Source organism: Antennarius striatus, chromosome 5 (assembly GCF_040054535.1).
Source record: "Antennarius striatus isolate MH-2024 chromosome 5, ASM4005453v1, whole genome shotgun sequence".
Lineage (NCBI taxonomy): Eukaryota > Metazoa > Chordata > Actinopteri > Lophiiformes > Antennariidae > Antennarius > Antennarius striatus.
In genome coordinates this window covers 1,465,413-1,482,240 of record NC_090780.1, presented here as the reverse complement: position 1 = coordinate 1,482,240, position 16,828 = coordinate 1,465,413, and the positions used below count along the sequence as shown (strand labels likewise).

At 44.7% G+C, this 16,828-nt stretch overlaps 2 protein-coding genes across 6 annotated transcripts; both read left to right on the top strand.

The window, feature by feature from the left end:
• Positions 1–969: 969 nt before the first annotated feature.
• Positions 970–8,722, top strand: pth4 (parathyroid hormone 4). Of its 5 annotated transcripts, none has more exons than XM_068315374.1 (5): positions 970–1,049; positions 6,366–6,517; positions 7,173–7,256; positions 7,841–7,929; positions 8,389–8,722. In XM_068315374.1, exons 4-5 carry the CDS (start codon positions 7,844–7,846, stop codon positions 8,657–8,659), a joined length of 357 nt encoding a protein of 118 aa, XP_068171475.1. In that variant the 5' UTR covers positions 970–1,049; positions 6,366–6,517; positions 7,173–7,256; positions 7,841–7,843; the 3' UTR covers positions 8,660–8,722. The 5 variants fall into 5 exon arrangements, with proteins under 5 accessions (XP_068171475.1, XP_068171476.1, XP_068171474.1 ...); XM_068315375.1 differs by lacking the exon at positions 970–1,049 and adding an exon at positions 3,381–3,437; XM_068315373.1 differs by lacking the exon at positions 970–1,049 and adding an exon at positions 5,514–5,783.
• A 664-nt stretch (positions 8,723–9,386) lies between these two features.
• Positions 9,387–16,815, top strand: cept1b (choline/ethanolamine phosphotransferase 1b). Its single transcript, XM_068315371.1, has 10 exons — positions 9,387–9,758; positions 10,290–10,587; positions 10,713–10,887; positions 11,071–11,218; positions 11,294–11,435; positions 13,675–13,759; positions 13,851–13,982; positions 14,132–14,290; positions 14,766–14,891; positions 14,995–16,815. The coding sequence occupies exons 2-10, from the start codon at positions 10,394–10,396 to the stop codon at positions 15,115–15,117; spliced, it is 1,284 nt and encodes a 427-aa protein (XP_068171472.1). The 5' UTR covers positions 9,387–9,758; positions 10,290–10,393; the 3' UTR covers positions 15,118–16,815.
• The last annotated feature ends 13 nt before the right edge of the window (positions 16,816–16,828 follow it).

The window sequence follows — 16,828 nt, the reverse complement described above, 5'->3', positions numbered from 1 at the left end:
TTTTTCATAAATTAACTTATTTATTTACCACAATGCACTGTGGACCCCTGCTGGGGTGTTTCCTGCCTGTCACTCATGTACAGCTGGGATGGGCTCCAGCAACACCACTGAGAACTAACATCACGTGGTGCTGGTGTTCATGGTGTTCATGGTGTTCATGGTGTTCATGGTGTTCATGGTGTTCATGGTGTCCAGAGGATGAACACACTAACACGTCCTACAGGACTGACGTGTGTTATAAACATTAAAATCATGTTGTCTCTTTAACCCCCTGTGATTCACTTTAGCGCCATCTGGTGGTTAATATTGATGGCTTTCAGTGAAATGTCTCCACATCATATAATTTGTAATAATAATAAGTATTATTGTTATAACTTGTAAACCCTATTATCTGTATTTCTAAAAACCGATTTGATCAATAAAACAAATAATCAAAAACTTACCTCTTAACATTTTTCAGTTTACCTATTATACCATTGTTTTTGAAGTATTGTGTAGACATCATCAAGTTTACTCAGACCTAACAACAGTTTGGTGTTTAACAGTCGACCTTTGACCTCAGTTAGGTATAATTTACCATAAACACAGATATCAGCAAATTTATAAATATTCATATTTTGTCCTGTTGATATAAATTAACATTTAATTACACCGTTAGTCTAGAACAATAAAACCCCACAGCCTCCTCATTGTGACACTGTTGTTGTTTCAAATCCCTGTGATGCAATTTGAATATTGATGAAAATCTGAAGCTGTTTTTCCTTCTTTCCTGTTGATTTGATGCTCTTCCTGGTACCTCATTATGATCACCCATTTAATTCAACTAAAAAAACGTTCTTTGTTCTTCCCTCGACCTGAATGACTGAGAACCTCCAGACACGTTGTGACGTTTGTTTGGATCCAGCAGCTCATCACTGACAGAACTCTGTTACACAACACAAAAACACTCTTCATTGACCATCAGGCTGGAAACGACACATCATCAATTCTAATCAATGTGAACCCCAACGACTGCACATGGATGTAGATTTAAAGGAGTGTGTGTGAAGGTAAGCAGCTTCTCTCTGGTGTCTGTGTGTATAATGTAGATGTGGAACAGAGGTGACCTGCTTTGTCATTAGACAGTTCAATGTCCTCACGTCTGTGTAGTTTATGGCTCGAAGGCACCCTCTGCTGGTGGCGGTAAGTCACGAAACAGGAAACGCTCCAGTTCGAGAGAACCTGAACCCTGAACCAGATCAGAGCTTCAGTGTGAGTCATGATGAGACTCAAGAGGAGAGAGCCAATGTGAAGAGGCTCGTGACTGAGGCCAAAATGAAAGACTCTGGGACAGGTGGTGTAGGGGCCCCTCCACGGGGGCCTCAAGATCTGACAGCTGGGACAGGTGGCGTAACCGGCTACAACACGTATGAGGTGTCGGTCTGGGACGGACCAGAGGAAGCCTTGGAGACTGAAGACATGTGAACCTGAGTCAGCAGGAGGTACAGGAACGGACACAACTCTGTCAGACGCTCCATCTACAACCATCCCATCTTTAGTCTCACACATCTGGATGTTTTAGATCACAACCGATCCATAATAAACATTATGAGTCTGGAGCCACCAAACGAGGACTCCAAAGCAGGGCCAACAATAAAAGGTCTTTATTTCAGAACAAGTTTCAGTCCACAAAACATCTCTACAAATCCACAAGCAATGGTATCCTACAAGCAAACAAATAACAGGTCGAAGTCCAAAAGAACACAACAGAAATTTAGTGACATGTACTCCCTGAAAAAGACTCAGAACAGACAAATACACAAGGGAGGAGGAGGTAATGAGGGGCAGTTGAAGCCAATCAGGGCAAGGCAGGAGGGAAACACAGAGGCAGGAAGTACAGTTTAAAAAAAGACAAAAGGACGAGTGTTCAAATAAAACAGGAAACAGTGACAAGACCTGAGAACAAACACGACCGTGACGAGGCCCCAGGCGGTCACACACATCAACTATTAAAGTCATTTATTTAGTCTGAGATCCGTAAAAATAGTTTTTCAGCAATTCTCCAAAGGACCCCCCAGAACTGAAGTGGTCGTGTACAACTAATCCGTTAAGGAACTGGCTTCAGAACCGGGTTTCTTGAGTATAGGGCTGACAGCAACAGTTTTGTGAAAAGGGAGAACGATTCAAGTGATAAGAGAGCTGGAAATGATTTGTGTGATAAGGGGGGGGGGCAGGGAGGGAAATGACGCTTTACCAGGGACTGTGTAGAGAGGGTTGAGTTGGCAGAAGGAGGTCTTACCATCTGTGTGCCACATGACAACCCTTTACCCTCCCTCCACAAGGGGGGATCAAGTTAGAGTGCTTCTCTCTAAATCAGTATGAGATCCAACATCATTGTCCTTGTGGTCTCAAACACCAGATGTCTTTGTTGCTGGTCTCTACAGAACACCTTCAGCTGTCAGTGGGGCCCCCCTTCCTGTTGCAGCTTCTACCGGGTGTGACTCGCAAGGAAATGGTCATTATGGGAGATTTAAACAGGAACTGGCTTAAGACCCAGTCTGAAGAGTTTGAAGAGAGTCCCACCAAACCTAACTTCAAGTGACCTGAAATACAAACGCATTCGACATGTTTACAGCCTATCCCATCTGGCTACAGGTGAAGGAAGGGAATACCTCGGACGCAACGCCAGCGCATTGTGGGGCCACAGGACAAGACAAGACAAACATCCGCTCACTCTCACTTAGGGACAATTTGGGGATCAATGTACCTCAGCGGCATGCTGGAGAGAACCCACGCAGACACGGGGAGAACATACGAACTCCACACAGACCTGGTCTCGAACCCAAAATCGTATTGCTAGCATACATAACTAGCATTTTGTGTACTGTTATGTCTAAGGTGTCATAGTCTCATTGTGAGTTCACAAATTCAAAGGTGTATTTTTGGCTTTGCCATCTTTCTGGTTACTCACATACTTTTCCAAGTAATCATGGATCTTTTGGACGGACAGCATTGATGCATTCATTTTGATGCCAAGTAAAATATTGTCAATGAGAATTTTAACTTGTATTTTTCATTCTGTAAGTCGCATTTTTTCATGGTTTGGCTGGTCTCACAACTTATACTCAGGTGCGATTTATAATGTTGTAATTTACAGTTGATGTTGGATTTTATTTTATGTATAGATCGGTGAGGAAGAATAGTGATTGGTTTTATGCAACCAACAAAATTAAATATGTTACACATATTAAATATTACTATTAAATGTTAAATACATTAGTCCAACTATGGAAAATCAAATATAAAAAAAAGGGTACTCCGGCTTCCTCCCACCTCCAAAAACATGCAGTTTACTGAACTGGTCTGTGCTGGAATGGTTGTTTGTCTTTCGAGAGGCCCCACGATGAGCTGGCGTCTTGTCCAGGGTGTACCCTTCCTCTCGCCCATAGCTGACAGGGGTACGCTGCAGCTGACCCTTGAGATTGTGATTGTATTGTTGAAAAGAGGATGGATGGATGGATGGATGGATGGATGGATGGATGGATGGATGGATGGACGGACGGATGGATGGACGGATGGATGTTAAATCTGAAGTGTGTGTCATTCACTTTTTGAACTGGAAACATACAAATTCAGTTGTTAATATTTCTCTCTTCGTGATGCAGAGGAGGAATCCCTTTTTCAACAGATTCCGTGTTTGCAGCCCTGCAGTTCTGTCATTCTCGCTCTTCTTCATCAGCTGCTGTCATCTTCATCAGGCTGCAAGCACAGCTGTTTCACTGGGGATGCGCTGAGCATGGGTTCAAACTTTAGCTATAACTTTAACTTTATGAATAACCAAGGCTGCCCAAAATAAATTAGCAAACAAACACGGAAATAATTTATCCCCAATGCTCAAAGAGGAAGAGGAGGCCGCCTACGACCTGTGACACCAGTAACACCAATGCTGAACTTCCTCTTACTGTGTGACATCACCAGAGTTCACTGATATCTGACACCATGACTGGACACTGGTGGAAGAGGAAGTCAGATGATGGTGAAGACTGTCCTTCATCAGAGCCCATTGTGCTGTTCTGACCATTTTGATCTATGAATTTGACATTATCGCCTAAATGTTACCTCCGTCTTCTAGTTTACCTTTCTTATTTCTGGAACTTGGTGTCTTTATGGGATGTTTAAGGGGGTTATCATTGTTAAATGTCTATTTTGAGGGCCACAAACATTCGCTTGTTAGATTTAATTTTGTAGTTTTTATTACAGTCATTGCGGTTGCGTCTGCTATAAGGGTTATTCACCTCAAACTGATAAAGTGCACAAACAAATAAATATTGGTTCAGTGAGTCGTACTGTTGCCTCATGTCCAGAAGGTCCTGGGTTCATCTGAGGACCAGGAACCCTGTCTGCGTTTAAATGGGCTGTCTTCTCTGGATTGCTCCGGCCACAAAAACCATTAAGCATAGGTGTTCTTTATACAGAGAAATGTGTTTGTATTGGTACATATTAATATTACATATTGTAGTATGGAAAAACAAAATATATTTTGAAGTATAAAATAAAAGTACACATGAACAGGAATAATTCAGAATATAGGTATTAAACGTACTCTACTGTCAATATCCCCATGGAGGAACCCTTGGCTTCACACTGGCCTCAAACTGGCCTCAAACTGGTCTGAAGCTGGCCTCAAACTGGCCTCAAACTGGCCTCAAACTGGTCTGAAGCTGGCCTCAGACTTGCCTTAAACTGGTCTGAAGCTGGCCTCAGACTTGCCTCAAACTGGTCTGAAGCTGGCCTCAAACTGGCCTCAAACTGGCCTCAAACTGGTCTGAAGCTGGCCTCAGACTTGCCTTAAACTGGTCTGAAGCTGGCCTCAGACTTGCCTCAAACTGGTCTGAAGCTGGCCTCAGACTTGCCTGGCCGTCTCCCAGTCTGTTGTCAAGCTGTTTACTGGGAGGTTGGTGAGCCCTGCCACCAACTGTGATCACCGTGTCCAGAAGTTCACTGCTTTCATTCTTCACATTATCAGCTCACTATTATCACCTCTGTTTTTGGCTTAGAGACAGGTCAACAACCAGTTACCATGACAACCTCTTCTACAAGATTGTGAGGCACCAGTCCTGATCCTGAACCGGTATCTGTTGTACTCTGAGCATGTAGAGACTTTTGCACCTCCAGTGATTAACCAGTCAGCAATGAGGAATGAGGAAATCAAAGGAACAGAAGCCTGAACCGTCCCAACTTTAACCGACTCCGTGAACATCAGACCTCGTTCTCCTCCTCTATTATTTCAGTTTCTATGTCAGTAACTTCTTCACAGGAAGTTTCCTCCCTGGAGTTCCTCTGACTTTGTTTCCAAACGTGTTGGTGTGGTGACCATGACACGTCTGCTGGCCACCTGCTATCTGGTGGATGCGTGACCATGACACGTCTGCTAGCCACCTGCTATCTGGTGGATGCATGACCATGACACGTCTGCTAGCCACCTGCTATCTGGTGGATGCGTGACCATGACACGTCTGCTAGACACCTGCTATCGGGTGAATGTGTGACCATGTGTTCCTCTAGGTAACACCTAGAGGAAGGTGTGGCCATAACTCCTGCCCTGGATTTTATTTGGTTATGGGGCTGCACCTGATGAACCCTGATCAATAACGTGCTGCTGGTCTGGTCAACCAACACAACAGCTTCTGCTTGTAGTGACCAATGATTGTTGTGTCCTATACTTGTGACATCCGTCACACATTTACCTGTCCCAGGGGGAGGAGCCCCTCGTCTGTGGTCCTTCCAGAGGCTCCTCCCTCCAGGTGAGTTTTTCCTGACCCAGGTCGAGGGTCTGAGGGTACCGGGTGTCCCTCTGAGCAGAGCCTAAAGCCCCCCAGAGGCAATTTGTTAGTTGTGAATTTGGGCTGCACAAATAACATTTGATTGATTGATTGATTGATTGATTGATTGATTGATTGATTGATTGATTGATTGATTGATTGATTGATTGATTGATTGATTGATCAGTCGGTTGGTCGGTCGGTCGGTCAGTCAGTCAGCTGGCTGGCTGATTCAATGATTGATTGATTGGTTGATTGGTTGATTGATTGATTGGTTGGTTGTTGGTTGATTGATTAATTGATTGATTGGTTGATTGATTGATTGATTGATTGAATGATTTGTTGCTGATGTAATAAGTATCTCATACTAATCATGTCATAAAGAAAGTAATACAACACTGACAAGTGAATAAAAATTGTATGAAGAATCAATCAAATTCATGGATCTGTTACAAAGTAAACCAATCAGATGGCTTGAGATCCACAGGTTCACCCATCTTTAGAAACCAAACCCTAAAATATGTCTGTTTAGCATTAATATCATCTATACATCTATTCCCTCAGGAATTAAAGGTATCTGAAGAACACCAATAACCAGAATGATAAAGAAATGATGAAGAAGGTACAACCTGATAAAAATAAATATCCATGATCGTCAGCAACCTTCAGGGGAACCTGTCCTCCCAACCACGAAACAAACAAGTCACCAACCCGAGGTAAAATGAGACGTCCTTTGGCTGGTCAGTAAATCATGTTCTCCTGGACCTGTCCAGATGATTAGTTGCTCCTCCTGTTCATCTCTTTCTTTGTCCGACCATCTCTGTCTGTCCTTGAATGTCTCCACTCGGCTCTCTAATGGTCTGATTCACTCCTCCGCCCACGAGCCCACATTCCTCAGTGATGGAGACTCTTCATGGGAGGTGTTGTCAGGGGTGGCAGCGCAGCGACCAGCAGCTGCAGGTCATTAGTGACGGGGCTGGGGGGCTGGGGGGGTCCTGTGGCTGGAGACCGGCTCCAGGCGGCTGGAATGTTGAGGAACGTTTAACGTCCACCTGACCTGAGGACCAACGCTTCACATCCAGTGACTCCAGAATGATTCATTTAGGCTCATCAATAGAACCGATCGGACCCATTTGTCTAAATTATTATTTTTCAGATAGTCGCTCTGAGAAGAACGGATTGGAACAGTAGATTAAAACCAGATTAAAATCAGATTACAGAGTCTCCAGGTGTGTGAACATCCTTATATCAGCAGAAATAACCCACGGTAACAGTGTGTGTGTGTGTGTGTGCGTGCGTGCGTGCGCGTGCGTGCGTGCGTGTGTGTGTGTGCGTGTGTGTGCGTGTGGGGGGGGGGTGTCTTTATTTAAGGCCTGACTGCCCGACCTGAAGTCAGTGTCTGTCAGTGTTCAGCGTCTGAGCATCAGAGGAGGGGCTTTCACCAACAGGCAGAATGTAAGCACCTGGACGCATCGTCATCTTCATCTTCATCTTCATCTTCATCTTCATCTTCACTGTGTCGTTTTCTCTGAATTTAATCTCGGCTTGTTTTGTTGTGACTCTCCAGCTTTTTGATAGCATTAATGTGTGAATGTGGTTCATTATTCTCTTCTGAACAGACAAATGTAAAATAAATGCGATGGCTGTCATTTTAAAAAATTCAGAATTACCCAACAAAAAAAATATATTTTGTTTTATCAGACTAATGCGAACTAAAAATGTCAAAACTGAAGGACAGACCCACCAAAGTGGGTTCTGTATTTGTCGTAGGACAGAAGCTAGCGTCATTTAGCGCTTCGATATATTTATTTATTTTAGATTTTATTTTAGATTTATTTTACTTTTATTTAAAACAATTTTTTAAATGTCTTTGTAATTTCATCCATTCCTTGCCAAAACTTTATTTAAACATAAAGTGATCACAACTACTGGTCCTGCAACGAGGGGCTGAAAAAACAAATTCTAAGAGGAGTCCTGAGGTCTTCTGATGCTTCCTGTCCGTTTATCTTTCCCATGATTCCTTGGGGCCGGTGCTCCAGACGATGCAGTGGTTCCACAGACCTCTACGAGTCCTCGCTGTCATGCTTCTTGTCGTCGTTACGAGCAGCCGTTGTCAACAGAATGAGAGGTGAGAGATCCCGCTAAAGGATGGTCCTACGAGTAGGATGAGTCTCGTCTGCGTTTGACGCTCACTTCCTGTCTGCTGACACTTTCCACACGGCTCAAACTAAACTAGATATTTCTGACCAATGAGATCTAAATATGTTTGGATTTCAGCTTCTTACGAGACTTACGTTCAAATTTATTACTCTTGAAAACCTAAATATGTAGATAAGAGATGCACATTCTCTATAAGCAGCAGGTTGGGTTCCGTGTCCCGCTTTAAACTCCACATTGACTCTACATTGTACTGGGGCTGTACTGGGGCTGTACTGGGGCTGTACTGGGGCTGTACTGGGGCTGTACTGGGGCTGTACTGGGGCTGTACTGGGGCTGTACTGGGGCTGTACTGGGGCTGTACTGGGGCTGTACTGGGGCTGTACTCGGGTGAGACTTGGACTGACTAATATGCTCCTCCTCCCCACAGTCGCCGAGCCGTGACTGAACATCAGCTCTTGCACGACCGCGGTAAAAACATCCAGAGTCTCAGGAGACTGATCTGGTTGTCCGGCGCCATTGAGGGTCTCCACACTGCCAAGACCCGATCGGCTGATTTCAAGCCGACAAAGATCTGGAAGCAGGCTCTGAATCCAGGTCCAGGCTACCCCGCTGGCAGCTCAGAGCCCAACCAGGTGCAGCAGCTCCTGAGGGACTTCTTTAAATCCTACCTGGACCAGCTGGACGACATAGAGCCGTGACGTCACACTGATGCATGAACAACCGCTGTAAAGATAATGTGTCCATGAAACAATAAAGAAAACTTCAAGCACAACGACATCTAGCATTCCAACACTTCCTGTCAGCTGCAAAACATACCCCAAGAGTAGAAACTCTCCTCTGTCTTGATCTATGGTCAGATTCTTCATGGAAGGGTTAAAGAATAAAGTTTCAGGTGATCAAAGTTTTTCATTTTAAAAACAGCAACACTAAAAAAACTCAAATATATTTGCCATGAATGAAGAACAAAGATCTGCTCCTCTAACACTTTCATGTATTATCACATTGTCATATTAGCATCTGGGTTACCATGTCACCGGGGCATGTGCAAAACGGGAACCAGATGAAGGTGCAAACTTTTTTTTCGTCACTAATTCTGTAATTTAAATATTAATTTGGGTTAATTTGCTGAAGTCAGGCTGAGTACCTCTTGACGTACTGGAGGTTCTAAATATAACATTCACCTTGCTGTCACACAGTAAAGCATCTAAAATTTACATAAAGCAAATCTCCTCTGATAGTTTGAGCTTACTTTTAATCATTTGTTTGTTTACTGAATCTGGGAGTTTCCAGTACTTATTCCCAGAGCTCATCAGTACCTTCTCTTTTGCCACTGGCTGAGAGAATAAAGAACATTTTACCAGCATCGTTTCGTCCATGTGTTCTTCAAACATTTATAAACTGGATTTGGACTTTTTCTTTTTTTATTTCTTTCTTTTATTGAGAAGTAAGAAACGTTTCATTAGTTCTAGGTTCTGACAGCTGGAGTAGACAGTACCGTGGGTCTGTAAAGAGCCTCCGTCGTCTCAGGCTCACTGCCTGTCAGACCAGCCCGAGGGTTAAATTCCTCCTGAACACATCGGAAGTCTCGCGAGATTTCCCTGACAGCTCGCCTCCCGTGACAGCCACGGTGACACCGGTCGTGGCAGTTTACCTCGGCCGCCGCCGCTCGTCCGGTAGCTTCGGTCGTAAACATCGGCTGTTTGACGGTCCGCCGGTGGAAGACTGTTGGTTCGCGGCCCGTGAAGAGGTGCTGTCCTCCCGCGCTGGATTTCCAGTGGCTCCGGTCCTTTAATCCCGGTCAGTGGACCCTCCGTCCAGCTCGCTAGCAGCTTTGGTGTTAGCTAGGTCGGCTAGCTTGACGGGGAGGTGCCGGCGAGGGGCTGATGCTAATCACCCCCCGATAGTGACTGATTGATTAATGGGAGTGATTGGTTATTGGCTGTGATTGATGTTCTGAGGAACGAACGTATGAAGGATCAATAACGAGCTTCTAGTCAAACCTCCCGACCTGTTAGCTTCCTGTTAGCTTCCTGTTAGCTTCCTGTTAGCTGTCGGCTAAAGGATCGTTCAGATCCAGTCAGCTGGGAGCTGTGTGTGTGTGTGTGTGTGTGTGTGTGTGTGTGTGTGTGTGTGTGTGTGTGTGTGTGTCTGTGTGTGTGTGTGTGTGTGTGTGTGTGTGTGTGTGTGTGTGTGACACATCTCAGGCTTCACCTATGTTACAGAATTTAGCTCATGAATAATTAATGACTTCATATTATGCATAAAGAAGTCCCCAGTTCTAAACTTGTTAATGATATTTTTGACCCGGTGTGTGTTTGTTTTTCTCAGGTATCCTAAAGCCTCCTCCTGCCCCCGCTGTGGATCTTCTGCCCCTTTGACGGGACAGTGGCAGAGGCGCCGCCGGGGTCCAGACCGGCAGGGAGGAGGGCTCCATGAGCACCAGCGAGCAGCAGCAGCGTGGGGGGGGCCTGCGCTCTCGCCTGGGCCTCGACCAGGACAAGGACCTTGGACAGGGGGGGGCCATGGAGGAGGGCTGCTGGATGGCCCCCGGGGTGCTGCGCCGGCTGATCGAGCTGCCCTCGCCGCCCCTGTCTCGACACCAGCTGAAGAGGCTGGAGGAGCACAGGTGAGGTGGTTCAGGCGCAGCGATTCACATGACTCGCATCTGCATCACATGACTCGCATCTGCATCACATGACTCGCATCTGCATCACATGACTCGCATCTCCATCACATGACTCACGTGTGCAGGTACAGCAGCGCCGGACGCTCCCTGCTGGAGCCCATGATGCAGCGTTACTGGGAGTGGTTGGTAGCTCAAGTCCCTTCCTGGATCGCCCCCAATCTGATCACCATCATCGGCCTGGCGACCAATTTCCTCACCACGCTCGTGCTCGTGTACTACTGCCCAACGGCCACGGAACAGGTTGGTGGTCGTTCACACCGGTTGTACTAACTTCAAAACAATATACGAAAACGCATCCTTTGAATCCAGAGTTTAGAGTTGAAACTGACGTTAACACACGTCTGCCTCCGTGTGTGTGTGTGTGTGTGTGTGTGTGTGTGTGTGTGTGTGTGTGTGTGTGTGTGTGTGTGTGTGTCCTTATAGGCCCCCCTCTGGGCGTACCTGCTGTCCGCTGCAGGCTTGTTTGTCTACCAGTCTCTGGACGCCATCGATGGGAAGCAGGCCAGACGCACCAACAGCTGCTCTCCACTGGGGGAGCTGTTTGACCACGGCTGTGACTCCCTGTCCACCGGTCAGTGCCCCCCCCCACCTCCTTCCTGTCCGACTGAGAGCGTCCTCCGGTTCGTTCACGTGCTTCTCTCTGCAGTGTTTGTGGTGTTGGGGACCACCATCGCGGTGCAGATGGGGACCAACCCGGACTGGATGTTCTTCTGCTGCTTCGCTGGGATGTTCATGTTCTACTGCGCCCACTGGCAGACCTACGTGTCGGGAACGCTGCGCTTCGGCATGTGAGTCAACGGGCTTCCCGTTTTCTGCCTGTTTTTCAGAACAGGAAGTTATAGTTTGTTGATGAATATTCATCTCTAAGTTTTCAAGCTGTTGCTAGGCAACCTTGATTCAAACTTCTCCAGGTTTCCTGTCTTTTAGAGGCCGTTCCAACATTTTTTTTAACTTTATGTTTATTTAAACAGAAACATACACAAGGACAAAAACAACGAAAAAAATAATTAAGTAAATAAAAAATTTAATTAAATAAAATTCGAAACACAAAATATTCCCAGACATTAGACTATGGACCCCTTTTATTCCCTTCCCCAGGACAAGGTCACATACAGTACAGACCAAAAGTTTGGACGCACCTTCTCATTCAAAGAGTTTTCTTTATTTTCATGACTATTAAAATTGTAGATTCACACTGAAGGCATCAAAACTATGAATTAACACATGTGGAATTATGTACTTAACAAAAAAGTGTGAAACAACTGAAAATATGTCTTATATTCTAGGTTCTTTAAAGTAGCCACCTTTTGCTCTGATTTCTGCTTCACCCACTCTTGGCATTCTCTTGATGAGCTTCAAGAGTTAGTCACTGGAAATGGTCTTCCAACAGTCCTGAAGGAGTTCCCAGAGATGCTTAGCACCTGTTGGCCCTTTTGCCTTCACTCTGCAGTCCAGCTCACCCCAAACCATCTCGATTGGGTTCAGGTCCGGTGACCCCATCACTCTCCTTGGTCAAATAGCCCTTACACAACCTGGAGGTGTGTTTGGGGTCATCGCCCTGTTGAAAAATAAATGATGGTCCAACTGAACACAAACCGGATGGAATAGCATGCTGCTGTAAGATGCTGTGGTAGCCATGCTGGTTCAGTATGCCCTCAATTTTGAACAAATCCCCAACAGTGTCACCAGCAAAGCACCCCCACACCATCACACCTCCTCCTCCATGCTTCATGGTGGGAACCAGACATGTAGAGTCCATCAGTTCACCTTTTCTGCGTCGCACAAAGACACGGTGGTTGGAACCAAAGATCTCAGATTTGGACTCATCAGACCAAACCAGATTTCCACCGGTCTAATGTCCATTCCTTGTGTTCTTCAGCTCAAACAAGTCTCTTCTGCTTGTTGCCTGTCCTTAGCAGTGGTTTCCCTGCAGCTATTCTACCATGAAGGCCTGATTCACACAGTCTCCTCTAAATAGTTGTTCTAGAGATGTGTCTGCTGCTAGAACTCTGTGTGGCATTGACCTGGTCTCTAATCTGAGCTGCTGTTAACCTGCGGTTTCTGAGGCTGGTGACCCGGATGAACTCATCCTCCGCAGCAGAGGTGACTCTTGGTCTTCCTTTCCTGGGGCGGTCCTCATGTGAGACACTTTCTCTGTAGCGCTTGATGGTTTTTGCGACTGCACTTGGGGACACTTTCACAGTTTTCCCAATTTTTCGGATTGACTGACCTTCATTTCTTAAAGTAATGATGGCCACTCGTTTTTCTTTACTTAGCTGCTTTTTTCTTGCCATAATAAAAATTCTAACAGTCTATTCAGTAGGACTATCAGCTGTGTATCCACCTGACTTCTGCACAACACAACTGATGGTCCCAACCCCATTTATAAGGCAAGAAATCCCATTTATTACACCTGTGAAGTGGAAACAATTTCAGGTGACTACCTCTTGAAGCTCATCAAGAGAATGCAGAATGTGTGCAAAGCAGTAATCAGAGCAAAAGGTGGCTGCTTAGAAGAAACTACAATATAAGGCGAATTTTCAGTTGTTTTACACTTTTTTGTTAAGTACATATTTCCACATGTGTTAATTCATAGTTTTGATGCCTTGAGTGTGAATCTACAATGTAAATACTCATGAAAAGAAAGGAAACCCATTGAATAGGAAGGTGTGTCCAAACTTTTGGTCTGTACTGTATGTAACAGGTTTTTAAATTTATTTTCATCTTTCAACATTGAATTAATTGACACCAAGATATTTTTTAACAGACTTCCATCTCCGATTAAATATGTCCATCTTCAGTTGGAGTTGTGCAGTCATCTGTTCCATTGTGTTGACATTTTTGACGCAACAATTAAATTCAAAAGAGACTTTTTCAAGATCAGACAAATTTTTCCATTCTAGTGTTTTGTTGTGTCTCTTTTTGGAAAGTTCAACGTTTATATGCAGGAGAACACGTCTCATCATGCAGCAGTACGCAGATGACTGTCTGCTGCTCGTCTAACGGTTCTGCGTTCTCTTCACTCAGCATTGACGTGACTGAGGTTCAGATCTTCATCATTATCGTATATTTGCTGGCCGCTGTGGGTGGATCTACTTTTTGGCAGTCGCTGGTAATTCTGATCACTTCTGATTCTCTTTTCTGCAAATGCTTGTTTTTTATGATGCTGCTTACATTCCCTGTCTTCTGGTCTCCACTCCTAGATTCCCATCCTAAATATCCAGATGAAAATTGTCCCTGCCATCTGCACTTTTTTAGGAGCCGTATTTTCCTGCACCAATTATTTCAGAGTTATATTTACAGGAGGAGTTGGCAAGAACGGATCTACAATAGCGGTAAGTCTGCAGACCCTCCTCTCCTGAAATCATTTAACCCATAAATTATGGAAAAACAACAAATATCATAAATGTGTGTGTGTGTTGATCAGTAGAGACATATCCCATATACCACACACATCCTCCTAGCGTGTTGTTTGTGTCCACAGGGAACCAGCGTCCTCTCTCCAGTCTTACATATTGGGTCAGTCATCATTTTAGCCATGATGATCTACAAGAAGTCAGCAGTCCAGCTCTTCGAGAAGCATCCGTGTCTCTACATCCTGGCATTTGGCTTTGTCTCCGCCAAGATCACCAATAAATTAGTGGTAAGTCAGAGTCCATGAAGGTCGTGGAACGTTTGACAACACGATCAGCTGCTGGCGTTCTCCAGCTCCAGCGGTTTATTCTCATCCAGGTTATTCCCAGTACTGTAGATTTTGTTTTTAATCACATTTATTCTCAATCGTCTGCATTTTGTCACCATGACAACAGCTGTTTGTAAGGAACTAGTTGGGATGGCAGCCGGCAAGTAGAAGGTCGTTAAAGTCATTCCTGTGCTCCTTCAGGAAGTCATCAACGCTGAACTAAACTAAACTAAACTAAACTGAACTGAACTAAATCTAAATTAAACCTAAACTAAACCTAAATTTAACTGAACCTAAACTGACCAAGACTGAACTAACCTAAACTAAATCTAAACTGAAATAAACTGAACTGAACTAACCTAAAGTTAACTGAACCTGAACCTAAACTGAACTGAACCTAAACTTTTTTGTGTGGATCTTGTTTGTGCGTCTGCAGGTCGCCCACATGACAAAAAGCGAGATGCACCTCCATGATTTAGCCTTCCTGGGACCAGGCCTGCTGTTCCTGGATCAGTACTTCAATAGTTTTATTGACGAGTACCTGGTGCTGTGGATCGCATTGGTAAGTCGCCGCTTTAACCCCCTCGACCTTTAACCAATCAGGAGACCTTCCTGCCAGTGTTTCCTGTTTGTCTGAGAGACTCTCCCTTCTGTCTCTCCATCAGATCCTTTCTGTCGTCGACCTGCTGCGGTACTCGGTCAGCGTGTGCCACCAGATCGCCTGCCATCTGCACATCTGTGTTTTTAAAATCAAGCCTCACTCAGCGCTCAGCTCAGCTGCTCACTGAGGACCCAGGACTAACTGCCCCCTCACCCCCACACACTCATCTTTTGTCCCCTTTTGACCGTGTTGGGATGCAGCTGATGTCCTGGTGTAAATGATGTGCTCCTGCCACCTGAAGGTGAGGACAGCTAACAGGACACTGGAACCCTCATGACTTCTCTCACCGGCCAGAACCGGGTCGGTTTCCTGCCACAACGCGGAGCGTCCTCCTGAGAACCGCATGGAGAGAACCGGCGCTGCCCAGAGCGTTCACAGACCGGTCTGTGTGAAGAAGATGTACAGGAAAAGAATCTCTTTGCTTCTCCTTATTCTAATTTTTTTTGTAACATTTACATAACCCGACCTTTTGCTGTTGTAAATATCAAACTTCTTGTCTCTGCTTCTCTTTTAAGTTCAAGTCCTGCTTTGACTGAGTCGTGAACCTTTATTCACACGTCTCCTGGCGCCGTGTCTCAGCTGAGGATGAGTTTGTCGACTCCTTTGTCTTTATATTCACTGCCAACGTTTTTTATTTAGTTTGTCGACTGAAGCAGCTGAAGAGTCACGAGATTTTTGGCCCTATTGATTATTTTTTTAATTTATTGGCATATTATTTTATATATGTATAAATGGGTCAATTCATGCAAAAGAGGTGTAAGCGCAGCAGCCATCAGATTATTTCCACACCCCACAGGTCCACAGGCCTGGTGTCTCAAAGCTCTGCCTCAGACGGACCGCTTTGTCCCGTAGGTGTGAACTTTAGGATAAATGAATAAATCTAGAGTATATTCTCATTTCTATTGAATATCCCGAAACAGCCGGCCATTCGTTTTTAGGTTTCTCACCACAAAGGATCGGGCGGAGGTGTGGGGACGAAGAAGCAGTGTTTTCATCCACATTGTACCTCGTGAATATTTCATGCAGTCGTGTCATTTCAACGTGGGTTGGTGTTTTCTGTGTGTTCTAACCGGGTGTCACCACACGGGCCGTCGTGGGTCGTCATTGTTTTAGTTACGTTTTCATGGGACTTTTGACCTTCGCTAAAAATTTTCCGTTATAACAAAACTGTTATGTTCACGTGACGCTGCATGCTTGTCTTCTGTTACTGGTGGCTGTCGGGCGAGGTCACATCGCAGTTTTTAATCTGACTGCTGATGAGAATCAAATGATAGTTAATAAAAAAAAGTTCTTTATTCAAACCGGTTCTCCTCTACATCCACCACCACCACCACCTGACTAACGAGGACTTTCAACAGCTGCCTGAAGTAAATTCTGTTTCCAGGTGGAGGAAGATGTGGCGTTAATGCATGACTTCACACAAACGCTTGTTCTTGAACGCCTCGTGGTGCATATAACATGGAGTATTAAGAACATAATGAGAATATTAACGCAGTGAAGCTGTAGATAAAGGCAAAGCGTTGGAAGTTTTAAAAACAATTGTTTAGTGGTCTAAAGATTTAAACACATTAAAATTAATCTTGTCTGAACAGAGTTGTAACTGAGAAAATGATCAAAGTTTTTGTTTTCTGGAAAAATCCAGACAGTATTAAAAAGAAATTTTAACAAAAACTTGAGTGAGTCTGAGGCTTCAAGTACTTAGAATTTTAATTTGAAGGGAAACGGAGTTCCATCCATGTGTTGTCTCACCTTTCCTTTGGTGAAGCTGCTCCACAGTATGTTGGAAGTTTGTACACTGCTTAATAAATAAAACATTTCAACAACACGGCCCAGACCTC

Excerpts from the sequence above, each read along its gene's own strand:
- cept1b (XM_068315371.1), top strand. The coding sequence starts at position 10,394 with ATGAGCACCAGCGAGCAGCAGCAGCGTGGGGGGGGCCTGCGCTCTCGC. Across the intron at positions 13,760-13,850 it reads CTACTTTTTGGCAGTCGCTG|ATTCCCATCCTAAATATCCA; the intron begins GTAATTCTGATC and ends CTCCACTCCTAG. Across the intron at positions 13,983-14,131 it reads AGAACGGATCTACAATAGCG|GGAACCAGCGTCCTCTCTCC; the intron begins GTAAGTCTGCAG and ends TTGTGTCCACAG.
- pth4 (XM_068315374.1), top strand. The coding sequence starts at position 7,844 with ATGCAGTGGTTCCACAGACCTCTACGAGTCCTCGCTGTCATGCTTCTT. Across the intron at positions 7,930-8,388 it reads CGTTGTCAACAGAATGAGAG|TCGCCGAGCCGTGACTGAAC; the intron begins GTGAGAGATCCC and ends TCCTCCCCACAG.